Source organism: Heteronotia binoei, chromosome 12 (assembly GCF_032191835.1).
Source record: "Heteronotia binoei isolate CCM8104 ecotype False Entrance Well chromosome 12, APGP_CSIRO_Hbin_v1, whole genome shotgun sequence".
In the NCBI taxonomy this organism is placed as follows: Eukaryota; Metazoa; Chordata; class Lepidosauria; order Squamata; family Gekkonidae; genus Heteronotia; species Heteronotia binoei.
The window spans coordinates 30,589,278-30,616,463 of record NC_083234.1 but is presented as its reverse complement, the minus strand read 5'-3'; the positions used below and the strand labels follow the sequence as shown (position 1 = coordinate 30,616,463).

At 42.9% G+C, this 27,186-nt stretch overlaps 1 protein-coding gene and 1 pseudogene across 1 annotated transcript in view; both read left to right on the top strand.

The window, feature by feature from the left end:
- The window catches only part of NUDCD3 (NudC domain containing 3), an 81,263-nt gene extending 62,458 nt beyond the window's left edge, over positions 1–18,805 (top strand). The window contains exons 5-6 of the mRNA XM_060251138.1: positions 13,426–13,614; positions 17,792–18,805. Coding sequence (XP_060107121.1) covers positions 13,426–13,614; positions 17,792–17,902 — 300 coding nt within the window. The 3' untranslated portion in view covers positions 17,903–18,805. The remainder of the gene's footprint in view (positions 1–13,425; positions 13,615–17,791) is intronic.
- Positions 18,806–26,341: 7,536 nt separating this feature from the next.
- Positions 26,342–26,473, top strand: LOC132580804 (U1 spliceosomal RNA; annotated as a pseudogene).
- Positions 26,474–27,186: the final 713 nt, after the last annotated feature.

Here is a 27,186-nt window from a genome sequence, read left to right as displayed (position 1 = left end):
CCTACCTTTTGATGGGATGGGCCTCTTCCGCTCCACTACGGACACGATCCTACAAGAGATAGATAAAAGAATTAAGGCCTCAAGAAATCTCAGCATATCCTCTGCAAACAAACCATTTAAACAAAAACCTTGGTCCCGTACTTGGTCCAGGAGAGGATCCACATGCAGCTCACTGGAAGGATCATGGCACTCACACTCCTCCTCACAGCAACAGCAGTACTAACATAGGTCCAAGTTCAATGCAGCAGCACATCCACAGCAGAACAGCGGGAAATCTCCTAAACAGCCCAAACAGAGCCTTTGACTTGATATCCAGCGAGCCTACCACAGAAGGCCAGTCCTCTTCTATCCGCCTTTGCCCTTTCTTTCCAGCATGGCAACAAATCACTACCAATGCCGGGTGCTAGCCATAATTCAGCAGGGATACACAATAGAATTCACACATTTTCCACCTCCCTTCGGGGATCGTCTTTACCTCACCCAACCCTACCCTCATCCAGGAAGTCTCCTCACTGCTGAACAGAAAAGCCATAGAACCGGTGCCCTATCATCTCGTCGTCCGGGGATTCTACTCCCGGTACTTCACCATTCCCAAGAGGTTTGGTGGCCTGCGCCCTAGCCTGGATCTGAGAGCCCTCAACAATTTCATACTGGTAAAGAAGTTCTGCGTGACTACTCACACATATCCTCCCACTCCTTCAGAAACACACCTGGATGGCCACTATAGACCTCCAGGATGCTTATTTCCATCTGAGCATTCACCCGGATCACAGACAATATCTCAGATTCGCGATCAGCCAGGAACACTTTCAAAATACAGCACTCCCATTTGGAATATGTACAGCACCCAGGGTATTCACCAAAACAATGGTGCTGATCGCGGCATAACTGAGAGTTCAGGGAATAGTGCTCTGCCCGTACATAGACAACTGGCTCCTAGTAGCACACTCAGAGGAACAACTGAAATGCAACATGGACACCACATTTCGCCTCCTGAACCAGCTGGGATTGCAAGTGAACCACAAGACATCACTTCTCAGGTTAAAACAATTTTATTGGTAACATATGGTAATAAATCTATTTCTTACATCTTAATAACTTCTTTTATCTATCCCATATATTACTTTCTACCCACCCCTCCCCCCGTTACTTGACCCCCACCGGTGTTATTTACTTAAAATACTAATATTTAAAGGTACCCTTAACTATTAAAACAAAAATTTATATTCTTCTTCTTTCTAAAACTTATCAAAAATTGTCCAATGTTCTTTTATTTTTCACTCTTTTTCTACATATCTTCTGAACTTTTTCCACTCCATCTTAAAAACCTCTAAATCTTAGTCTCTTAATATTCTTGTTAATTTGTCCATTTCATTCCGTGTCATAACTTTTATAATCCAATCCCATTTCTCTGGTATTTTTTCTTGCTTTCACAATTGTGCATATAATGTCCTAGCAGCTGAAAGCAAGTACCAAATTACAGTTCTATCTTCTTTTGGAAATTTTTCCATTTGTAATCCCAACAAAAAAGTCTCTGCAACTTTCTTAAATTCATATCCCAAAATCTTAGAAATTTCTTGCTGAATCATCTGCCAATACTTTTTTGCCCTTTCACAAGTCCACCATATATGGTAGAAAGAACCTTCATGTTTTTTACATTTCCAACATCTATCTGGCATCTTATTGTTCATCTTTGCCAATTTTTTAGGAGTCATATACCATCTATGCATCATTTTGAAACAGTTCTCTTTAATATTATGACATGTCCAAAGCTTCATAGAATTCTTCCACAAGTGTTCCCAAGTTTCCATCTGTATTTCTTTATTTACATTAATTGCCCATTTAATCATTTGAGATTTCACTACTTCATCCTCTGTATACCATTTTAACAGTAATTTATATATTTTTGAAATTAATTTTTCATTATCTCCAAGCAGAACTTTTTCCATTTCTGTTTGTTCTTTTCTTATTCCTTCAGTTTTGATATCATTATCCACCAAACTCTTTATTAATTGCATTTGGAACCAATCATATTTATTATTCAACTCTTCAGCAGTTTTCAGTTCTATTTTGCCACTTTGTATTTTTAATAATTGATTATATGACAACCACTTTTCTTCACCTATCTCAGCTGTTATTTTTATTACTTCAGCTGGCACTATCCATAATGGTTTTCTCTCATCCCCATATTTCTTGTATTTCATCCATGTATTTAGCAAATTATTTCTTATATAATGGTGAGAGAAAAAACCGTCCATCTTCTTTTTCCCATAATACAAATACGTGTGCCAGCCAAATTTATTTCTGTGACCTTCCAGCACTAAGAGTTTTTTGTTTAACAGCGTTATCCATTCTTTTATCCACACTAAACAAACTGCTTCCTGATATAATTTTAAATTCGGTAGTTGAAATCCACGTCTCTCTTTTGCATCTGTCAAAATTTTCATTTTGATCCTTGGTTTCTTCCCAGCCCACACAAATTCTGAAATTTTTCTTCGCCATTTATCAAATTGTTTACTTTCTTTCACAATGGGAATAGTTTGAAACAAATACATTATTCTTGGTAGAATATTCATTTTAATTGTAGTTATTCTACCCAGCAATGACAAATTAAGTTTGTTCCATTTTAACATATCTTCATCCAATTTACGCCATAGCTTCTCATAATTATTTTTAAATAGATCAATATTCTTCATTGTTATCTCCACACCCAAATATTTTACCTTGGAGGTGACTTCACAGCCCATTAGTCTCTGTACTTCTTGTTGCTTATTTATTTGCATATTTTTACATAGAAATTTTGATTTTTCTTTATTAATATAAAGTCCCGCCAACTCCCCATATTCTTGTATTTTGGCTAACAACAAAGGTGTGACTTGTATGGGGTTTTCATTTATAAACATTATATCATTTGCAAATGCTCTATATTTGTAAGTAAATCCTTTTATTTTTAATCCTTCTATTTCTTTATCTTCTTGGATCTGCATCAGTAATATTTCAAGAGTCATTATAAACAGCAATGGGGAAAGCGGACAACATTGTCTTGTACTTTTGCTAATTATCATATCTTCTGTAAGGTCTGCGTTTATACATAGCCTTGCACGTTGTTCAGTATATATTGCTTTTATCATTCTTATAAAGCTTTCTCCCAACTCCATTTTCTCCATTACTGCAAACGTAAAGTCCCAGTTTAAATTGTCAAATGCTTTCTCTGCATCCGCAAAGAATAATGCTACTTCCTTTTCTGGATGTCTTTCATAATATTCTACAATATTTACAACAGTCTCTTATTTGCTTTTTGGGAAGAAACCCCGCTTGATCTTCCTTCATAAAATTTATCAAATGTTGTTTAAGCCGTTCTGCCAACATTCTTGTATATATTTTATAGTCATTATCTAATAGCGAAATTGGTCTGTAATTTTTTACATTCGTGACATCTCTATCTTCCTTTGGAATCAACGAAATAACAGCTTCCTTCCTTGTGTTTGGTATTTTCCCTTTTGTTCTTATCATGTTCATCAATTTCTGCAATTTCGGTATTAACTCCTCTTTAAAGGTTTTAAAAAATTTAGCTGTATATCCATGTGGCCCAGGTGCCTTTCCATTTTTCATTGCGTTAATTGCTGCTTCAATTTCTATTTTTTCAATTGGATCATTCAAAACTTTTCGCATATTTTCTGTTAAGGGTTCTATTTTTATCTTTTGTAGATACTCATCCATCTTTTCTTACTTTATTTTGACACCTTTAAACAACTTGGCATAATACTTAAAAAATTCTCTTTTTATTCCCTCTTAGCTAACCACCTCTCTTTCATCTACCACAATTTTATTAATAATTTTATTTTCTCTCTTTTTCTTCAGTTGCCAAGCCAAATACTTTCCAGATTTATTTGCTCCCTCAAAAGATTTCTGCTGCAGTCTTTTCAAATCCCATTCCAATTCTTTATTTAACAAATGTCTCATTTGCGTTTGTAATATTGTACTTTCCCTTATAATTTTCTTTTTCCCTGGCCTTTTTCTCAACTCCCTTTTTTTCTTTATTTCATTTTGAATGTCCAACAACTGTTTTTCTTTTGCTCTCTTATCCTTATTATTCATGGTAATCAATATTTCTCTCATTACTGCTTTATAGGCATCCCAGACCGTCTGAAATTCTATATCCTCTTTGTCATTCATTTGAAAGAAAGTTTTAGTTTCATTTTCTAGGGATGTCACTATTTCTTTATTCTGTAGTAAATCATTAAATCTCCATCTTCTCAATTTATTAGACAATTTTGTAATCCACATTATTGGGTTATGGTCAGCCCCAGTTTTAGGTAAAATCTCTATTTTCCTTGTTATAAGACGTAAATCTTTAGTGCCCCACAACATGTCAGTTCTGGAAACAGTTTTAAGTCTTGCTGAAAAAAAGGTATAGTCCCGCACTTCAGGGTTAAATTTCCTCCATATGTCCTCCAAATTATCTTGTTCGACCAATTCAAAAAAAGACTTTGGCAGTTTTCCTTCTTTGTTATTATTTCCCCCCCCCCCCCAGACCTATCCAGAGAGTTCTTAATTGTTCCATTAAAGTCTCCCATTATCAAAACTTAGTCATAAGTCAGTTCATCAAATTGTTGTATAATGTCTTTTTTAAAAGCATCCTTTGCACCATTAGGCGCACACAGTCCCAATAACAACTTTTTTTTTTTGCATTTAATATTATTTCTACTGCTACAAATCTTTCATCTTTATCTTTAAACACTAATTTCGGCTCCAATTCTTGTTTAATATAAAAATTCATTCCCCTTTTCTTCTGTTCAGCCAATGAAAAAAATTCTAACCTCATTTGTTTATTCCATAAATATTTGTAATCCTTTTGTTTAATATGCACTTTTTGTAAATAAATGATATTACAATTTTGCTTTTTAATACAATGAAATGTTGCCCTTCTTTTTTGTGGTGAATTTAGTCCATTTACATTCCAAGACAATAATTAGTAATCCGTCATGGTGCAAATTCTTTATGTTCTTCATAAAATCTACGCAGTTCCTGTGCATTTGCAATTGTGATTCTTTTCCCCTGAAGTTCAAAGCTCAAATCTTCAGGAATTATCCACCTAAACCTCATTTCATTGTCCCGTAATTTTTCTGTCAGTTTTTTATATGTTCTTCTATCATTTATCACTTGCCTTGGCAACTCCTTCATAATTCTTACTCTGCTGCCTCCTACTATCAATGTCTTTTAAAAAAATTTATTCATGATCTTTCCCACCATTTCTTTTGTCATGTATCGTATGACAACATCTCTTGATAAATTATTTTTCTTGGCATAGAGTGAGTTCACTCTATACATATAGTCATACATATTTTTAGTCTCTTCAGGATCTTCCTCTAATTCTGCAATTATTTTTATTATATATTCTTTCAAGTCACCATCTTCCTTTTTGGGTACTCCTCTCAGACGTATCTGAGTCTCCATCAATTTACAGTCATGGATTGTCACTTTTTCTTGCATTTTCAACAAGGTGGAATCATGTACTTTCATTGTCCCTTCTACCTCCTGCACTTTCTTAGATGTTTCCTCTGTTTCCTTTCTGAGATCTTCCATATCTTTTTTAATCTCTTCTTTAATTTCTTTTTTGATGCAGTTATCATATCTCTCATGCCTTTCATCATTCTGGCCTCCATTGCCTCTAATTGATCCTGCATCTTCTCCAATGAAGTAGCCCTTGTACAGGTTTGCTTGTGTTCTGACATTTAAAAACACCGAAAATTTTGATCTCACCAATTTCAAATTTAACTATCAGATTCAAAAGATTAGAGCTTGCTTTTTATAACAAGCCTAATTTTGCCATCCTCAGAGCTTCCCAGGCCGAGATATTAATTTTTTAAATTTTTAAATCTTTCAAAATGGTGGTCGCGACTTTTTGCTTCTCTCTGCAACTTTTTTCTTTTAAAGGCTTCTAAAGTCCATTACAAACAATATGTCCAATAGTATTTATCTTCTTGTCATCATCTCAGTTAATTCCAACAATTTTTAATGTCCCGAACACTTCAAAAACATTATTTTAATTTTGACCTCCAAGCAATGGCCGCCGATGTTTCTCAATGGTATTATAGTCCTAGAGTAGGCTTTTCATTCGCTACTTCCTGCTTTACTTGCCACCAAATCTCGTTTTCACTGGTAAAGAGATCTCATGATGCTTGATGTACTTCCTGTGTTGATTGTATATGCTGCAGGTCTGTGATGATGGTGCTCTTTTTTCACAACCGCAAGTAGACTAAACAATAAATTCCTTTCCACTTTTTAGCACTGTCCTTTAAATTTACAAAGTCCAAATTTCACCTCTTCCTCCCTTCTTCTTCCAAGCTTTCTAGATTTCCATTTCCCACCTTCTGAAATTATTCTATTTAACTGTAAATAGTCCCGGAATGAAAGATAATAATCTGTACCTTTTCTGCCAATTATCCAGATCCACACCGGTTTTGTGTAGCTTTAGATGTTTAACAAAGTCCAAGAAGGTTAGGATTCCGTCGAGCTTATGTCAAATAAATGTCTCTGAGAACTTCTGCAGATGATGAAAATGCAACTCTTCTCCGGAGACCCCTCAAAGCCTCAAAGGAGCCCCCTCCCCCGGGACTCCCTTTTAGCCAAGGTAAATCTCAAAGTTTCCTGTGCATATCTTGGACTAATCTCTAACTGAGAAAAGTAGGCAGTAGGCATTAATTTGCCTTCCACTACCCCGAACAGAAGTTCCAGCCTGCTCCCGTTATGAGAAGCAGCTCAGCTCGGCATTTTCCTTCCCTGGAAGTCACAAGACATCACTTCTCACCCCATCACAATTAGTACAATTTATAGGGGCAGTCTTGGACTCCACAAAGGCCTTCCACTACCGAGGGCTTTCAAACTCCCCAGACTGGCAAGAGACATAGTAGCTCAACGTGTAGTTCAAGCCATTGTCATACAGAGGCTATTGAGCCTCATGGCAGCAACCATGGCAGTGATACCACTAGCAAGATTCAGGATGCGAATGATTCAGCTCTGGTTCCTGAGAAACTTCCAGCTTCTACGTCATCATCAACAGAGACTGTTGGAGATTCCACCGTCCCTTGTACCGGATCTCCTTTGGTGGATAGAGGAATCCAATCTCTTGGAGGGGATGCTCTTCCAAAGCCTTGCACCCTCAGAGACCCTCACTACGAATGCCTCCCTTGTGGGATGGGGAACGCACCTGAGGACATTTTCAGTGGGGTCCCTCTGGGAACCAAACCTATCCTCCCAACACATCAACTTCCTGGAGTTGACGGCAATCTGGTTCGCACTCAGATCCTTCCTGCCACTGTTGGAGGGAAAGGTGGTGGCAATTCAGACATACAACACCATAGCCCTAAGCTATGTAAACAGGCAGGGTGAAATAGTAGCCCAGAGTCTGTGCAGATTGGCTATACAGGTATGGGACTGGTGCGTAGCCCACAAGATCTGGATCACAGCATCACACAGTGCAGGAGACCAGAACATTCAGGCAGACTTTCTAAGCTGAGGCGGCGTAGTACTGCACGAATAAGTGTTGAACGACTGGTTCCTGAACGTGGTCTTCGACAAATGGGGCACACCGATAGTGGATGTATTCACAACCAGCCTGAACAAGAAATGCCCTCTCTTCTGCACTCGTAACAGCAGAGATCCGGCATCCCTGGGAGATGGTTTACTAATCCCATGGACAGAGCATTTTCTGTACTTGTTTCCACCTATACCTTTAATAGCACGGATAGTCCACAGATTGTTCAGAGACCAGGCAGACTGTATACTAGTGACTCCGTGGTGGCCTCGCCAACCATGGTTCCCCATACTTCTGCACCTCAGCAGGGGTCAGTACCATCACTTTCCAGCAGCATTGGATCTACTCACAGACCAACTGGGATCGGTCCTCCATCACAACATACCACCACTGAAGCTCACTGCATGGAGAATTTCCCAGCATACTCCTGTCCCAGGGTTCGGGAGGTACTGATAAATAGTATGACTACTAGGACATCCTATCACTACAAGTGGTAGAGATTCCTCAGATTCATCAAGGAACCAGACTCCTGGCCAAGGACCTGTCCACTTCGGACTATTTTTTGTTTTCCACTGGCCTTGAGTGAGGAAGGACACTCTCACTGCTCAGTGAGGGTATACTTATCTGCAATTTCAGCACACCATGAGTGTGTCGAGGGGGTTTCAGTGTTCTCCCATCCTGACAGTAAGAAGTTCCTAAAGGGTCTTCTTCACATGAATCCTCCGGCCTCCAGAGCCATGGCAGTGTGGGACCTTCAGCTGGTCCTGAATATGTTAACATGGAGGCCGTTTGAACCAATGACCACATGTAGTCTAGGGCCGGGGACAGGTAGTGAGCCATGGTCTGTTTTCCATGGGCTACGCAGCCTCACCGCCCCCCCCAGAGGCACCTCCTCCCCCCCCATTTCTTCCTCCCTCCTTCGCCCCCCCTTGCACAGCCTCCCTGCCTCCTCCCACCGATCAGCTGATCGGCCGGGAAAGCCGCTGCAGCAGTTTTGAGCGACGCTGCCCTTGCCTCCTCCTCAAGTGGGAAGGAGGCAAGGGCAGTGTCACTTGCCACTGCTGCCGGCTGCCATCCGCCTTTCATTTCCCTTCCTGTTCCTTTGCCTCCCGCCCCCTGCGCCTGGGCTCTGCAGCCACAGTGTGCCTGCCTCCTCCTCTGTCACCTCTTTTACTTCCCTTCCTGTTGCCTCCCCTGGCCCTGCCATCCACGGCATGTCTTCTTCCTCCTCCAAGCCCACCACTGCCACCCACCCCCTCCTTCCCTTTCCTTCCTGTCCCGTTGCCTCTCCCCGCCGCCCTGGCGACGTTGGTGCACTGTGATTGTGGGCAGGGGGGAAGGCGACGGAACAGGACAGAAAGGAAAGGGAAGGAGGGGGTGAGCGCCGCAGGCCCGGGGGGGCGGTTTGAAGTGCTTTGGGGGGTGCCTGCCTGGGGCGTGATGTGCCCTCGGCTGCCTCTGGCTGCGGCAGTTCCCCCCGCACAGCTGTTTGGTGGAGGGGGCAGCCTGGAAGGACTTCACCACCTCTTCCCCAGCCTTAAAATGGAGAAAACGGGGGGTGGGAAAGAGGTGACGAGGCTGCACGGGGGGCAAGGGAAGAAAAGGGGGGGATAGATCCAGGTGGGCAGCCGTGTTGGTCTGAAGAAGAATTGCAGATTTATACCCTGCCCTTCTCTCTGAATCAGAGACTCAGAGCGGCTTACAATCTCCCATGTCTTCTCCCCCCACAACAGACATCCTGTGAGGTGGGTGGGGTTGTGAGGACTCTCACAGCAGCTGCCCTTTCAAGGACAACCTCTGCCAGAGCTATGGCTAACCCAAGGCCATTCTAGCAGGTGCAAGTGGAGGAGTGAGGAATCAAACCCGGTTCTCCCAGATAAGAGTCCACACATTTAACCACTACACCAAAGTGGCTCAAAGTAGGAGTCAAGTTGCACCTTTAAGAGGTGGTGAGTCTGCGGGGGGGGGGGGAGGAGAGAGGAGGAAAATGGGGGGAAGAGGAAGTGGTGAGGCTGCTTGGGAGGGCAAGGGAGGGAGGAGGAAAATGGGGGAGGAAAACAGGAGGGAGGAGGTGCTGCAGGGGGTGTGTGGAGGCCGAATTGGGTCCCCCCACCATGCCTGTTCTGGGCTGCGGTTGGCGGGCTGGCCCTGGAGTCGGTCCCTGGGGCCAAAAAGGTTGGGGACCACTGGTCTAGACCTTTTGTCTTGGAAGACGGCACTGTTAGTAGCCATTACTTCGGCCAGGAGAGTCGGAGAACTATGTGCAGTACGTAATGATCCACCTTTTCTCTCCTTCCATGCCAAGGGGGTCACTATGGCACCCGACATCACCTTTCTGCTGAAGGTGGTTTCTATGTTCCATCTACAGGCCTCTATTGACTTACCGACCTTCTTTCCTAACCCCACTAATGATGAGGAGCGAAGGTGGCACTTATTGGATGTTCACAGGGCCCTCCTGTTCTACATCAACCACACCCAATCGTTTCGTTCTACAACCTGTCTTTTTGTGGCCTAAGCGCAGGATAAGAAGGGTGCTTGTATTTCCGTGCAAAGACTTTCCAAGTGGATAGTGGAAGCCATCAAACTGTGTTACTTTCTGGCCAAGAAACCCCTTCCTGGACCAGTAAGAGCTCACTCCACTCGAGCAGTAGCGGCCTCCACGGCATTCTTAAAGGGGGTGCCCCTGCAGGACATTTGTAGGGTGGCCACCTGGGCTTCCTCCACATCCTTTATCCAACATTACGCTCTGGACACTCATGCGAAGCGTAAGGCGCTAGTGGGGAGCATGATTCTTTCTTCAATACATCAGTGAAACTGCCAGCCCCACCTCCAGGTAGGGTAAAGCTTACTAATCTCCCAACAGTGTGAGGCACAGAGACCACAAAGAAGATAAACAGGTTGCTTACCTGTAACTGATGATCTTTGAGTGGTCATCTGTGCATTCACACTACCCACCCTCCTTCCCCTCTGCTGTCAGCCTTCTCCTTGAGGTTGTCTGGGGGTCAGAAGGAAACTGGCAGGAATATGGCACCCTCCTCTAAGCATGCACAGTGGGGTCCCTGGGCATGCACAGTGGAAGGACACCAGAGAAAATTCTGGAGCTTTGAGATCACTGTCAGGGTTGACACAAACGCTGATTATCCCAACAGTGTGAATGCACAGATGACCACTCGAAGATCATCAGTTACAGATAAGTAACCTGTTTATGCTCTGCCGCCAACCACAGCACTTTTTTTGCTGTATCAGACTGGAGGTGCTTTGCTGGATCAGACTAAGTGTCTGTTTAGTCCAATCCATTTATTGATGTGTCCATTGGGTACTTCTGGGAGGCCCAAAAGCAGGATGTGGATGCCAATCTTTCCCTGGCGTTTGGTTCTCATTGCAATCAGAACTTGGGGATTCCATCTAGAAGAAGAGTTGATTTTTATACCCCATTCTTCACTACGCCTTCCCTTCTTCTCCCCACAACAGATACTCTGTGAAGCAGAGAGAGCTCTGAGAGAACTGTGACTAATTCAAGGTCACCCAACTGTATTCATGTGGAGGACTGGTGAATCAAACCCAGTTCTCCAGATTAGAGTTCATTACTCTTAATTGCTACACCACACCGGCTCTCTGTCTGACCTGGCTAATAGATTCTGGGATACCGATCTCCCCAAACTTGTATGAAGTTTTTTTTTTTAAAAAGCCATCTTGGTTAGCGGCCATCATCACATCTAGTATGATTAAGTTCTACCTTTTTATTAATACATTCTTTTGTCCAATTGGATGGCTCCTTGTTCTTCCTGTTTCTAAGTTGGTAACTCATTCCATTGCCTTCTGGTTTCCTAAACAAAATAGCCTCAAATGCCATTAGTTGCTCCTCCTAGGGAAGATGCTCCTACACACATTGCCTTAACTGCCCTTTTCTGAACCCTTTCTTGCTGTTAGGATAGGATATCCTCTTTCATGGGAGAGAGAAACATTACTAATTGAAGTTGCTGAATCCATTTGTAGTTCAGTAATAGCTGAAGTGGTTGGCCTCCTGCCACTATATCTTCTGCATGTGTTATCTATGCAAATTAGCCAGGCAGTGTTATTTTCTGTGCTTTATAGACCTGAGGGATGACATCACTGACAGCCAGTCCTAGCACTTGCATTGTTTCTTGTTCATAATTGTCTTCTGAATGGTTAAGATCAGCTACGCTTGTTCTGATAGCCCACAGTGTTGGATTTCCTACCACAGAAACCCAGACATGGTCCTGCAAAAGTGACTGTTATTTGTCTTCTGGAGTGATTTAGCCCTTCAGCTGGAACCCTGAGAGAGACCTGGCCACTAGCAGAGACGATGGCCTCTTGCCAGGGTCATTTCAAAGATGGCAATGTCTGCCCATGTGGATTTTGCAATTTGCAATAGAGATAGATGAGGCATTGCCACAGTTGTCATGTTGGTGCTAAAATCCCTCTCCAAAAGCTGATCCTTTAGTGTTGGAGGAAAAAGTCTAGAAAGTTTGGTACAGTGTCATCAAACAAATTAAAAAATTGCCTCCACTTTAGACATTACACAGTTCAAGGTATTATCTCATTGCCCTTTTCTTTGCACACAAAGCTGCCTTATATCAAGTCTTCCATCTAGCCCAGTATTGTCTCCTCTGGGAGTGGCTCCCTAAGAACACTCAGATTTTCTATTCTTGCTGCCTGGGATTTTTTGAACAGGAGGTGGTAGGGATTGAGGCAGGGCCACTTGTGTGCAAAACCTGTGCTCTTCCCCTGAAATACACCAAAGATTAATCACTCCTAAGCCTCTGAACATGGCTTTTATATGATTGAATCTGGGGGCGTCTCATAATTTAAGGATGTCTCATGCCTTTTAAGTTTGTAAGCCAGGTGGATAAGTTGCACATTGTCACAGAAATTTTAGATACTAGCCCAGTAATACCTGAGCAAATTCTGTGCAGTGAAGAATACCATAATATAGCTTGCTGGCATTCAGGAAACTGTCCTCAGGACAAATAATTGGCAATGGTTCATCTATGGTATTCTGTTCTAAGAGTTGAACAGAGCAGTCCTATGCAGATTCACTCCAGTCTAAGCCAAATGAAATCAATGGGCATAAACTGGGATAACTTTGCATAGGATTGTACTGTAAATCTTTCCGAAGTGAGAATTGGCCAGATGGATGGGAAAATGTTGGAAGTGTTCAGTGTCCACAATGCTTCCATTTATAAGACCGGGTTCTTAAGTTATTGGTTAACTTCAGACCATTGCAAAGTGAATGTTGAACCCTTTTGGTCAAGATATGTAATGAAAAGAGAATGTTGCCCAGCTAGCCTTGTGCCAGTTTAACTCTTAAAGGAAATGTCCACTTTTTGAGGGGAAAGAGGAAACTTACCTTAGTTACTTCTATGCCAGCTAGAACTTGAAAAGTTGAAAAAGTAAAATTTGGGTTAAATTTGCAAATGGGTAGGATTTCAGTGTCATTATTTAAACTTGCTCTTGAAAAAGCTGATATCTTATGTATTTCTTTTCCCCTTCCTATTTCTTTTTCCTTTTGTAGGCTCTCTCTTAGATCTCTTTTATATCATCTATTTTGTTTCTTAGCAATTATGTTAAATTATAAACTGTATTGAGTGCTTTGGTAGAAAGGCAGTATCTAGTTGTATTTCTGTTGTATTTTGGTTTACTTGTAAAGCACTTTGAGAATCTGTTCTGATTGGCTCCGGAACCCTCCTCGCATGCAGGAATCCTAGTTATTCACTTGGTTAGTCCCTTTAAAAACTCTGATGGAGACTTCCATGACTCTGATGGCATCCTTTGACTGCTGTGGATTGTATTCCTTTCTGAGTTGTCCAGCTTCTGTGGATTGTCTTCCTTTCCGAGTTAACACTGCTTCTGTTTTGTGTTCCCAGCTTAACCTGAATAAAGTAGGCGAATACTGGTGGAGTGCCATCTTGGAAGGGGAAGAGCAGATTGACATAGATAAAATCAACAAGGAGCGTTCAATGGCTACTGTGGATGAAGAGGAACACGCTGTGTTGGATAGACTGAGTTTTGACTACCACCAGAAGCTGCAAGGCAAGCCCCAAAGCCATGAGCTGGTATGTTTTTCTTCAATGCACTTTGCCTGTTGGGCCACAAATGGGGAATTGCTTTGTTTCCTGGGGGTATAGCCCCTCCTCCTTTTCATGTTCTGTGCGTCACACTCTTCATAGGCAAATTGACAGATAATAAGAATAATTTGAGGGATTTCTTCTTCCCTCTAGGATTGTAAGGATAGCTTTTACAAAATTGGATAATTTTGAGGAGAAGAAAATTTTGAGGAGAAGAAAATTCCATGGCTGGCTTCCACAAGTCTGCAGCAGTCTGTCTTGAGTGGACTGAGGCAGAGGAACAGGCATAGAAGAAGAAGAAGACTGCAGATTTATATCCCACTCTTCTCTCTGAATCAGAGACTCAGAGCGGCTTACAATCTCCTATATCTTCACTCCCCACAACAGACACCCTGGGAGGGTAGGTGGGGCTGAGAGGGCTCTCACAGCAGCTGCCCTTTCAACGATAGCTCTGCGAGAGCTATGGCTAACCCAAGGCCATTCCAGCAGCTGTAAGTGGAGGAGTGGGGAATCGAACCTGGTTCTCCCAGATAAGAGTCCGTGCACTTAACCATTACACCAAACCACTACAACTGCTTGAAAGAAAAAAGAACTCTTACTCCTCCATTTTGGACATGAGTGTGGAAAACTCGCAAATCTTCTTTTGATACCGCTAGGAAAGTTCCACCAGGCTAGTAAATGTGGACCCATTTACATGGCTGATCTGAATGCTCCTGTTTTTGGTGCTTCAAAATGGTGCCACCTCTGGTGTCCTATTAAAGGTAGAAAGGCGGTATGTGAATTGAATTATTAAAGCAATGTGAATGGCTACTGTTCTGAGAGAGATGTCAGGCATAACTGTGCCTCAGTTGATACACGGTGGCAGTTGGCTTATTAATTGCAGTCCTCTTAGAGTGTGGAGCTATTGCCAGTAAAACTTGCAGCACTTTATTGTGAGCTATGCTGGAAAGCGTCCAGTTTTGTATCTGGCTCTGAATTTTCACTCATTTACTGTCATTGGGAAATCTAACAAGACAATAATAGTGTGTTTCAGTACAAACAAACTTGATCTTAGTATTTATATCACTTCGTATAAGGTATTTTTCCATTATTATGTATGGAGTCCATTATTATTGTCTTTGGGGCTTCAAAAACAGTGCATCAGCTATTGCAGAATTAGCACAACAGTGTAGTCTGAGGCAGAGTTACATTATTTAAAGTCTGTTGAAGTCAATTGGTTTAGAAGGACATAACTCTGCCTAGGATTGCAGTGTAAATGTCTGTGCCTTATCTAAAGATCTAAAATGTCTGGAAATTTTGAAGCCGGCGGTGGGGGTGGGGGAGGATAAAAACCAAACAGAAATTTTGGGGGAAATTCGAATATATGCAATACCTAACGTCACATCAAACCTAAAACTAATTTTACTGCTTTAACAATATAAAATGCATCATGTATAATTTACTTAGCATATAAAATTGCAATATTTGATGTATTTATGGAATTTTAAATTTATAAGTGCCTTAGATTTTCCAAGCAAAATTGCAAATGTGCCCACTACTAAAGACTAAACTGCAAGCTGATTCACCCTATGCAACCTTAGCACATGTACCTTAATATTTGCTTTCTGGTTAGAGAGAGCTCAGTTCTCAGTGAAATTGTCAAGAGTTTTCCTCTGAGGCTTTGGTGCAGTTTCTGCTGCATATCCTTTTAACCTTTCCCTCCTCCTCCAGTAAGGTAGGACAATAAGTTACTTTTTACCCCATCTGTGGGTATATATGTCACAGTGCTTTGAGGGAGAGGTGGACTGGAAAAGTCAACCACAAGTCAGGTAAAAAGGACAACAGAAGGCATGCAACAACTGAAAAGCAATAAAAACCCTGTATGCTTTCCTCATGAAGATTAGATATCCTTCTAGGTGCAGAAATACATCTTGAATTTAAGAGCTATATATGTCTACACCATGCCCACTTTGTTTTTAAAAGCATTTCACTCATTCTAAAAGATAAAATTAACACAAGGGGTTTTTTTTCCACTACTCCCCCAGATTTCCTATTTTTCTGTTGGGAAAAGGCGGGGGGGGGGCGCTTTAGGAAAAAAATTATGGTTCCCCCCCCCCCCCCCCCCCCCGTCTTCCAGTTTTGTCCTGGGCCATCATATCTCTAGTCCCATCTCTTCCATTAGGCTCAAGATAAATTGTAACAAGCACAAAATACTCTCAAATCTGCACTCATATAAATCAGTATTAAATCCTACACCTAAAAGTGGTTGTATCAAAAGTATTGTATTTAAATCTCAGAGATGCACTAAGAGCAGAGAATAATCTACATTAAAAATCTCCAGTCTTCTGAATGAGAAAACCTTGCACTGTTTTTCAAAATGATTGCAACTTTTGTGAATTTTAGCTCTTTCAGAGCCTCTGAATTTCAGTTGTAAAGAATGGGATTGTGTAGTGACGCCTGAGGTCTGAGAGGCTGCCAATCCCAAATGCTCTTTTCTTTATTTCTTAGATTATTTTCCAGTGGAAAACAAAAAGGGATCCCCTTTTTAGATGGAAGATGATTGGCAAACATTACCAACAAGCTCCTTTGCCCATCCTGTGTAGCACAGTCGATGATTCATTTTATAGTGACCATTCCATGAATATGGAATTCAGTAGGGCACTCAAACTCTGGTGCAGCAGTTTCTCTCAAATTGCAATGTTTCATCCTTTTTTATTTCTTTCTTTAAAAGAAATGCTTCTGTCCACTCATGATTGTGAAGATGTGCTTGCAAATATGCTGTTCAGTGCCTTGGCAGTGGCACTTAATCATACTCTTTTCACCCCCTTTTTTTGTTTGAGCTGAACCAATTCAAAATCAGCAATAACTCAAAAGGGCTGATGGAGAACAAAGCATGTCGACGGAAGCGGTTCCATTAAAATGAGCAAATACTGCAATTAGTATCATCTATGCATAATTCAGGGTGCAGAATTTAAATCATCTTGGAGCAGAGTTATGGGTACCTAGCATAAACATCCCCACATATTGCACCTAACAATTCAATTCCCAGTTGTTTCTGCTCTGAGGAAGGCACTTAGCGTGCCACAGTCTGTACTACTCAATGTGCCTGGTGCGCTGTTATAAATATTTGAAGCTCATAGTTTTTTCTCACTTTGCAGTAGCACTCTTAAAGATAACATGTTACTGCCAAGCTGCCCTGATCCAGGCCTCAGATTCAGCAGGAGCTCACAGGAGCACAGCTTCTGAACCTTTCTGAGGGTTCCCCCTAGTATTCCCCATTGAATAGTAGGTGCATCTGCCTAACAATCCCTGGATTAGGATAGAGGGCAGCCAGCCAGCCTCCGGGGGCTTTGCCATGCTCCCAGCAGCCCTCATTAACCCCTGGAGAAGCCCACGCCAACCCTTCTCCTTATGTGATTTTGGGCGGGTGGTGGTTTGCTAACCTTTTGACTTTGGGGGGGGGGGTAGGTTTGGCCCAGGAGAGCCCCAGGCGAGCAAGGCCTGCTTGGGCTGGATGGATCTCTAGCCAGCCCAAGAAGGCCTCGCTCTCCTGGGGCTCTCCTTTTTTGCATAGGGTTGCTTTTGGCTGTTGGGGGGGGGGTGGCATATGCTAATGAGTTCCGCCACCTTTTTTTTTTAACCAAATGACCCCTGCCCTGATCTGGGAAAACTAGATGAGAAGATTGATCAGGCTTCCCAGATCAGACTTGCTTGGTGATTTAGGGGGTTTTTTTTGGGGGGGGGGGTCTCTGAGGTGTGTTCATAGCAGCCTAAGTGGGGGGAAGTTTGATAGGAATAGAGGTTGAAGGCTTGTAGGTTAGCAGAGTTAATCCAGTTGGTGAGCTTTCATTTCTCTCTTTTTTCCTTCCTTTTTTCCTTCCTGCCTCACCTTTCTTCCCAGTGGTGACCCAAAGCAACAGCTTACATTGTTCTCCTCTCCTCCATCTTACCCTTACCCTGCGAAGATTCAGGTGGGCAGCCGGGTTCGTCTGAAGCAACAGAACAAAGTTAGTGAGTTAGTCTAGGCTGAAACTGGTGACTGGCTCAGAGTCACTCAGCAAGCATCCATGGCAGAGTAGGGATTTGAATTCAGGTTTCCCAGATCTGACACTCTAACACTTGTTCTGTACACTGCATGCATATATGTACATGGCATAAAATTAAGATGCCTCTGTTGCCATTTCAGAAAGTCCACGAGATGCTGAAGAAGGGCTGGGATGCTGAAGGCTCCCCTTTCCGGGGCCAGAAGTTTGATCCTTCCATGTTCAACATCTCTCCTGGGGCTGTGCAGTTTTGATGATGAGCGAATCACCAACATGCCAGGGATAGCGGGGACGAAGCAGATGCCATTGCCACACTCCTCCTGCTTGCCAATGACGTCAAACAGCCTCTTTTTTCCCCCTTTTTTGTTTTTGGTTCCTGCCATTGTCATCTGGGTTTGTTTGCAAAACGACAGACTTAAAACAACCAGTGTGTGGGTTTGGTTTTGGGGAGGGGACAAAGAGGGAGTGAAGTGTAAGTGTGGGTGAGTCCTTCCCTCTGGCATCAGGTTGGCAGATTTGATATGCGTGTGGGGGAAGCCTAGCAAAAGCAGCATTACGTACTGTGTTGCCACGGCAACCAGTGGCTACTGGTAGCGTCTTCCCTTCTCTGCTTGTTAATGGATTCATTTGCTACTTGGGGGGGGGGGCAGCGGCGTGGTGGCAGAGTCAGTATTCCCCCTTCCTGCTTTTTCAGGAATAGGTGCAGCTTGGTGAAATGATGGCAGCTTTTCTGTCTTGCTTATTTGAAGCTGCATTCTGTCCCTAGTTCCAGCATTTAAGAAACCTGATCTCAAAGCACTGGGCAGTTCAGCCCTCTTTAAAACATGGACAGTCTGCAATAGTGTCATTCAGCAGTCTCTAAAATATTAGGTTTGGTCCTAACAGTAGGAAGTAGTTGTTGCAGGATCCTACAAATATCAGAGAAGGAGCCAGAGACACAGGAAAGCTGTATCCTATCAACAGTGGTCTGTAAAGCACAGGCATGGGACAAAAAATAAATAAATGGGGAGGGGGGAAATTGGGGAAACCTTGTCCTTGTCATCCTGATTCCAAAACCTGAATTATTTTGGTGCCCAGAAAGCTGCATTTCTGTGTTATGGGCCTGAGTTTGTTGTTAGTTGACAAAAGCATTTGGAATAAAATATACCTTTTCCCTCCCTCTGTCGCACCTTAAATGCATGTGCTTTACCATGGACCCTGGCAAGCAGCTACTGCTGAAAAGGAGGCCGCCTTCATCGGGTAACAACTTTCATCTGATATCTATGTACTATAGAGCTCTAAAGCATCACAGGCAAGTGTCAAGGTCGCTGTACAATACCACCTGGTTGGATTTTTGCAACCAGGGAAGGGAGCTTTGATCTTGTCAATCATCAGATCATTCAGAAGATGGCGTTGCAATGCCAAAAGTAATCAGCAACAGCTTCCCTGCCTCAGCTGGCTGTATGACTCTGTTTGGAATCTATCAACTCTTCTCAGTAAGATGGTGATCCTGCTTCTGTGTTCTTGAGGGAGGAAGGGTGCTAGAGAGTGCCATTTGTCTGTGGTGGTCTCCATATTGTTTATTCTCATGCTCTCCATATTGTTTATTCTCTTATCTTCAGTATTGTTTATTCTCATGTTGAGATAAAGAGAAAAGGCGTGTTCAGAACTGAATGCCTGTTGCCTCTTTAGAGGGTCCCATTCCCTTCTTCCTTGAGGCGGACTACACTCCATCTGGGGAACACATGCCTAGCCCTGTTGTTCCGACAGTGCTGGAGCATTTTGGGCACGTGATCAGTTAACAAAAGCCATTTTGATACAGAACACTCCATTTCAGATGTATTGGTAGTTTGAGCTGCTGTGTGAGCTATGACCAGGCTAAAAGACTTCTTGCCACTGTCCTTTAACTGAAGAAGTAAACTGACAAGTTATTGTATGTAGTACAGGGAAGGGGCTGTATGGACCTCAAAAAAGCTTGATAGAACATAGCATGTGCAGCCAACTGGAGGGACAGTAGGAGCCCACAGAGAAGCTAGAGATTTATTTTCATGAAGGAGTGGACCTTCCAATTTGTGTTGTTCACTGATAACTGTCCTCCCTAGAGTGCTTCAGTGCAGCTACACCAGGTATTGTTGGCCAAAAATGGGACAAAGGACTAACTGGCCAATACCTGGTCATGGTTGCATCTTCAAACTAGTTGAAAACAACCTGGAGAAAGCAGACCAATGTTCAACTTCTTGCGTATAGACTCTTGAAAATAACTATGTTAATGATAAATAAGTAAGATGTGCCAAATTTATGGTTGCTACTGGGGGCTGTCTGATTGCTTTTTTGTGATTAGCTTCATTTTGCAATAGCCAATAGTTTTGGCTATTGCTTTTAAAACTCAACAGAGTTGAGAAAAGTCACTCTTCCCTCCCTCCTTGGTGATATAACTCACACAGTAGTTTGCTTGCCAAAGGAAGAAAGTAGAGCTGCTTTGTTATTAAAGGAAATGAAAAGCAGAGTACACTCCTTGGAACAACACGTGTGATAAAGGTGCAGAGGATCTAGCGCTGTGTCTTTAATTGTTCTAGTTTAAAAGATAGTGGACTTTCAGGTTGCACAGAATTCTTTGCAACTCCAAAATTTATTGCCCCTTCTACACAGCTGGACCTCAACATACTACTATGGGTTGCATCATTTTAGTTCCTATTTGGGTCAGCCATGGAAGTGCATTATGGATCTGGTTTAGCATTCTGTATTTTTAGCTCTGATCATTCTCATCGGGGACAAGTATCTCATCCTCTATGTACCTGTTTGTTTTCCTTTGAGAAATATGTTTAGTGTCTTTCCTCCTCTCTTGCTTGAATGCTAAAATAATCTCACCCTGCAGTTGCCTGTGCTTTGCTCAGTGTTGGCAGCGAAGAGGAAACCAGTGTGGCCACAACACAAGGCACAGTTTGTGGGGGGTTTGCCATCAGCAGACTAATTCTGAATGGTAGTTCAGAAGACAAGTGCCGTGGGGTGCAAGTAGATGTCACATGCTCCAGATAACCTTGGCAAGGAATGACCATTCTGTTATGTGATTACTAGCACATTCCATGCCAGTGGGCAGCAGCTGCATTACCACAAAAGCAGTCACTGAAACAGGCACATTTTCAGCTGCGGTGTGATGGGTGGAGCAAGCATTCCACTCCCACACAAGGAGTGTGCTGGGCTTCTTTTTATGCGGGACCTGAGTTGCCTTATGGAGTCAGCGGTGTCAGATTCTGCATTTGGCATAACTCTTAGTTGTTTTCGGATGATCTGATCCTGAGGATGGACAACGAGTTTGCTGTAGAAAGGAAACTGAGATAGACCTCCCCGTCTGGACAATTAAGCGGTCTTACCTTTCTGGGGGAGGGGGGGTTCCCCCCTTCTCCTGTTCTTTTTTAATAGCATCAGTATAATTTGTTGTTTCTAAAGCACCTGAAATCAACTAGGCACAGAATCTTAGAGGGCTGCCTAAAGAACTCTAGGGGGCATCTAAATAGCTGACTTGCTGTGAAGAGATTAGTGAGGCTTGGCAAGATCTAACCATCCTTCAGCTATGTGGAAGAGAGTCCCCATACAACAGCCTTTATGAATGTGCAACAGCACTGTTAATCTTGTGAGCTTCAAAATGGTCCTAAATGTCAAGAAGCTGCATTTGAATGTTTATCCACAGCTCCCCAGATTTTTGGCTTCAGTAGGAAAGGAGCAGCTGAGGCCCTAGTTGGTTTTAATGACTAGGAGCCCCAAGTGGGTGGCCTTCTCTGGGCCTTAATTTCCACATTTGTAGAAATTGGAGCCCTGCTCATCTTGAATAAGGCAATTTTCCGGTCTGTCCTATTCAGTCTTTGTCTTCCTGTGGCCTTTGTACTCGCGAACATTGCCCAAGACGGAGCATTCCATGATAGAATTTTGCCCAAGTGTTGGATCCTATGAGACAAAGACAAAGCCATTCCTTGCTCCAGTGTATCTGCTGTTAGCAGGACATAGTGCTAAAGTACCAGGGGAAATGGTACTGGGAAACTTTAGTGGTAATAATGTATTTATGACTTTTTTAAAAATCCCACAGGTATTTGGAGATTGCTGGCACTTTCCCTTCTCACATATCAATTTACAAATTGTTGACTGTTCTTGTAATAACATCTTTTAAAGAACAAATCTTTTAAAGAACAAATGTGGAATCTGCTCACCCAAAGCTGGGAATTGACCTCAGCCCCTTGAAACCTGGGATGTGTGGGGAATACAGTCTGCTTCTGATGCCTGGTCTGTGCTACAACAATTGTCATGAGCCAGTTGATTACAACACGCATTTATGAACAGCTACATCATCGAGAGGATGCCCTGAAGCCTAAGGAGCATCCTTTTTCTAGCAGAGAGATTGCTCCTGCCTATTGTACACCGAGCCCATGGCTTTGAGTCACCAGGCTTCCTTTTTTTATTGTTGCTTCCTTCAGAAGCTGCAACTTTGCCATTAAGCAAGGTAAAGGTCCATCCAGGGCAGGTCTGCACTGTTTGTGACCCTTAGCTGGTAGCATATCATAGCCTAGATAAACTGCCCACATTGCTGCCTGTTTAGGAGTCCAAAAATAAAGGGTGTGTGTGTGAGGGATTGTCAAGCACCTAGCACACCCACAGTACACTGGCTCCTGGGCTGCATTTTGGCTTGGTTGCCACTTCTCACATGTCTCTTCCCTTCCTCAACATGGAGTGTTCTCTCAAGATGTTGCTGTGAGGGCCCTTTTCTGGTGCATGTTGGTGATTTAGGTCTAGCAGGTACAATTAGTATATGAAGTGAGTTTGTGTGGATGTTTGCACTGAGCAAACATACAGTTCTCTGTTCTGGCATCAGTTCTGTCTGTGGTGGCTTCTTTACATGCTTGCAATAATAATAATAATAAAAATAAAAACTTTATCTAAGCAAGTATGTGTTTCTGAATCTTAATACAAGGCAACTTCCTCCATAACTTTGGGGAAATAAGTGGTCCATCACTTGCTGCGTGATGCTTTGATTCAGTGTTTTTTCCATTGGTTTTCAGAGTGGCACTCCAAAGCTATCATTTATTCCAGCATAAGTTTTTGGAGCTGACTTTGTTGGATGCATGCTGATTGTGGAATGTATTTTGTTTCGTCTGTAAGGTGCTACTGGACTCTTGTTTTATTTTGCTGGAGAAGATTAACATGGCTTTCCCAGTGCAATTGGAGTCAGAAAGTACCCCTTGCATTCCCTCTTATCTAATAGCGAAGAATATAGGAAGCCCTTTGCAGATAGTTCCAGAGAGCTGGAAAGCACATTTTCCTAGGATGCCAAAGACCAATGGAGGTGCAGGAGAGAGATGCTTTAAATCCCAATATTCCAAGCAGGGCTTTAATCCAAAAGTCTTAAGGCTAGCTGTACTAGGTTGTCCAGTGAGTGTACCCTTGGGATGGTTTTCACAATCCTAAATAATTTTGTGGCACCTGCAAAATTGGCCACTACAGTACTCACCCCTACTTCCAGATCATTTAATTTATTCATAAACAATCTGGAAGTAGGGGTGAGCAGTGTAGTAGCCAGGTTTACAGATGACACATTTTAGGATGGTGAAAACCAAGGCTGGCTGTGAAGAGCTCCAAGAGGATCTCCACAAACTGGGGTGAGTGGGAGACACTGTGGCAAAACAAGTACAGTGTTGGTAAGCGTAAAGTGATGCACATTGGGACAAAAAACCCCAACCATTTTAAGTGTAGACTAATGATCACTGCAGATGGTGACTGTAGCCGTGAAATTAAAAGACATTTGTTCCTTGGGAGGACAGTTATTCTGAACCTGGGCAGTATAATAAAAAGTAGAGACATCACACTGCCAACAAAAATCCATATAGTCAAAGCCATGGTGTTCCCAGTAGTAATATATGGCTGTGAGAGCTGGACCATAAGGAAGGCTGAGCGCACAAGAATAGATGCTTTTGAGATGTGGTGCTGGAGAAAAATCTTGAGAGTCCCTTGGACTGCAAGAAGATCAAATCAGTCAGTCCTAAGGGAAATCAACCCAAACTGACTGTTCCTGGAAGGTCAGATGCTGAAGCTGAAGCTCAAATACTTTGGCCACCAAATGAGAAGGGAGCACTCACTGGAGAAGATCCTGATGCTGGGAAAGACAGAAGGCAAAAGAAGAAGGGGACGGCAAAAGATGAGATGGCTGGACAGTGTTACTGAGCAGACTTCGGAAGATGGTGGAAGACGGGGCCTGGCGTGAAAAGTCCATGGGGTTGCAAAGAGTCGGACTCGACTGTGCGACTGAACAACAACAACAAAACGGGGTCTGAACTTGCTGAGACTGAGAGGGAGAAAGATCTTGGGGTTGCAGTGGATAGCTCAATGAAAGTGTCAACCCACTGTGCTGCAGTAGAGGAAAAGGCAAACTCTATGTTTACAAGTATTAGGAAAAAGATCGAAGATGAAATGGCTGATATTGTAATGCCCCTGTATAAATTTATGGTGCAGCCTCATTTGGAATACTATGTACAGTTTTGGTCACTTTATCTCAAAAGGGACTTAGCAGGGCTGGAAAAAATACAGAAGAGGGCAACCAAGATTATTTGGGGGTTAAAGCACCTTTGCTGTGAGGAAAGGCTGAAGAGTGTGGGACCATGGGATGTCAGGATGGACAAAAGGAAATGCTACTTTTCACAGAGAGTGATTAAAATGTGGAATACACTGTCAGAGGATGTTGTAATGGCCACAAAAATAAACAGCTTTAAAAGGGGATTAGATAGTTTCATGGACGATAGGTCTATCAGCAGTTACTAGCCATGGTAACTGAGGGGAACCTGCATGTTCAAAGGCAGTCAACCTCTGATTTCCACTACCAGGAGCAACATAAGGGGAAGGTCTCAGTCTCTGTACCCTGTTGTTGGCCCTCTAGAGGAACTTGTTGGGCACTATATGAGACAATTCTGGACTAACTAGACCAGGGTTATCAAATGTTCAGCCCACGGGCCAAACCAGCCTGCCCAGGGCTTCAATCAGGCCTGCAGGGCTCTCTTCTCCCTCCCCCCCCTCTCCTGTCCTCACCCTGTGAAGCTCCAAGGCTGCCGATGACGTTCACAGCTCCTTCTGCCTTCTCTTTGCAGAGGCTAAAGCTGAAAAAAAAGGTAAAGGTAGTCCCCTGTGCAAGCACCAGTCATTTCTGATTCTGGGGTAACAATGCATCACGATGTTTTCACTGCAGACTTTTTTACAGTGCGCTTTGCCATTGCCTTCCCCAGTCATTTACACTTTCCCCCCAGCAAGCTGGGTACTCATTTTACCGACCTCAAAAGGATGGAAGGCTGAGTCAACCTTGAGCCAGCTACCTGAACCCAGCTTCTGCTGGAATTGAACTCAGGTCATGAACAGAGCTTCAACTGCAGTACTGCAGCTTTACCACTCTGCGCCACAGGGCAATAAAGGTGAAAGCAAGGCCGCAAAGAAAATGTGGAATGGTTTTTCTTCCAGGCTTCTGGGCAGAGCACATGTGAACAGAAAATCCACTCCGCATTTTCCTTACAACTTTGTCCATGTGTTTCAATGGAGAGGAACTTCCCAGTGTTCCTATGGCCAGTTGAAGCTTCCTGGAGTTGTGTTGTTGCAAACCAAGCATTGATACTTTGAGAGAGCCTTGTCTCTTCTCAAATGGAGTGAGAACTAGTGCCTAGTGAGTAACTTGGGAACCCACAGCCAAAGGGGGATATTACACTGGAGAGCCATTGCTAATCTGAGTAGACTGGGGAGGTGGGGGTGAGAAGCTTGCAATGCCTTGCCATTTCATGTTTTCCCAGGCTAAAAGTATTTTATATTTTTAAGTTTCTGTTGTGATCCTTGTGCTTTTTCTTGCAAAATCCCACTATCCCCAGTTTCTGTTTTAAACAAAATATTGCAAGAGTATTAAGTATGTTTGCATTTTAAATTTAAAATGATACCTTTAATTGAGTTGGCCTGTGCCTCTATAAAGCCTATCTCTGCTATCTGGCATTTACATTTTAGGACACCATGGCTTGGCCTCACAAAGTCTCATTTATGTCATATCCAGCCCTCCTGGCAAATGAGTTTGATACCCCTGAGCTAAACCGTTGGTCTGATCCAGCAGAGCTCTTCTTACGTTATGTTTTTTGCACATAGTTCATCTTGCAATCAATGGCAACAACAATGTTTTTATTAGAAACAACTGTGGCACCCCAGTGCTTGAGCAGAAACTTGTGCCACGCAAAACTTTTTCTTATGCTTATTCAAGAACTATCAAACAAGGAGCATTGTCTGTTTCTAAACAATTGCATTGTGTCAAAAGTTTGTTTAACTTTTCTTGCATCGTCAAGGTGGAGCCGAGTAAATGGTTAGATTTGAGTCCACGAACACCATAAGAGACCAACAAGACATGTTAACCTTTGGAGAGTCAAAGCTCTTTTCATTAGACTCAGCCCCTGGTCTACTGCAGACCAATGCAGCTACCGTCTGGGACTGGTTAAATGATGTTCTTGTGCAGAAAGTTGCTTGGGAAGAGAAGAGGGTGAGGCCAGATACTTATTTTGAGAACTGCTGATCTATATAGTGATGATACATATTTTTAGGCAGCTATTATTACATTTCTCATACTTTAAAAAAAATAAAACCCTGTGAGGTATCAGAACTGTAGAAATGAGTAACTTTTCTATGTATCCTGCAGCCAGCTCTAATACCAGGTAAGTATACTTACCTGGCAGGGGAGACACTATGATCAAGAAGGTGGTTTTTCCCAGGGTGAGACTCGTCCATTGCACTCCGGGTGTGCTGACCCCTGCGATTTCCCCAAATGTAGAAAACTCGCCTGCATGATTAGCCAGTTCCAGTACTACAGATGAGCTGAGTGCATGGTAATATAAGATCCATACCTACTGGAAAAGGGGAACTAACTATCTGTAAATGAAGTGAATCAATATGCCTGAGCCACAACAGCTGGAGAGATGGATTATGTTTTAGTAAATAAAACGATGCACCAATAGAAGACATGGCTTTAGCTGAGCCAGTGCTTCCTCTCTGGAGAAGAAAGCTATGGCGAAGCTGCTGACCCCTCTTTAGAGAAGGGGTTGTCCAAGCAATTGTCTAACCATAACATATGGCTTACTAAAACTGTGTGCTTGGCAGCAGGGAATGAAAGGGATAAGGACAGATTAAGGATGCTGCTCATGTACCATTCACGCTGCTTCCTAGAAATGTAGCTATCTGAGCTGGTGGAAGTGTGTGCAGCTTTCTAGGGGTTTGGTACTAGGAGACTTCCAACATTTACATGGAATTCACCTTGTTGTGACAACCCAGGACTTCTTAGCTACTGTGACACCTATGGTACTGCCCCAGAATATCTGTAGCACACACAGAGAAGGTCACACTCTGGCTCTGGTCTTCACCACTGAGCAGGTAAGTGGTGGTTGATGGGTAGGGGAAGTTTCACTTATTCCCTTGTCATGAACAGACCAGTTCGTGGTGAGGATTTAGGCTTACAGGAGCCATGGACTACTATACTGGTAGCTGATGAAGACTATCGGTCAAGATGTGG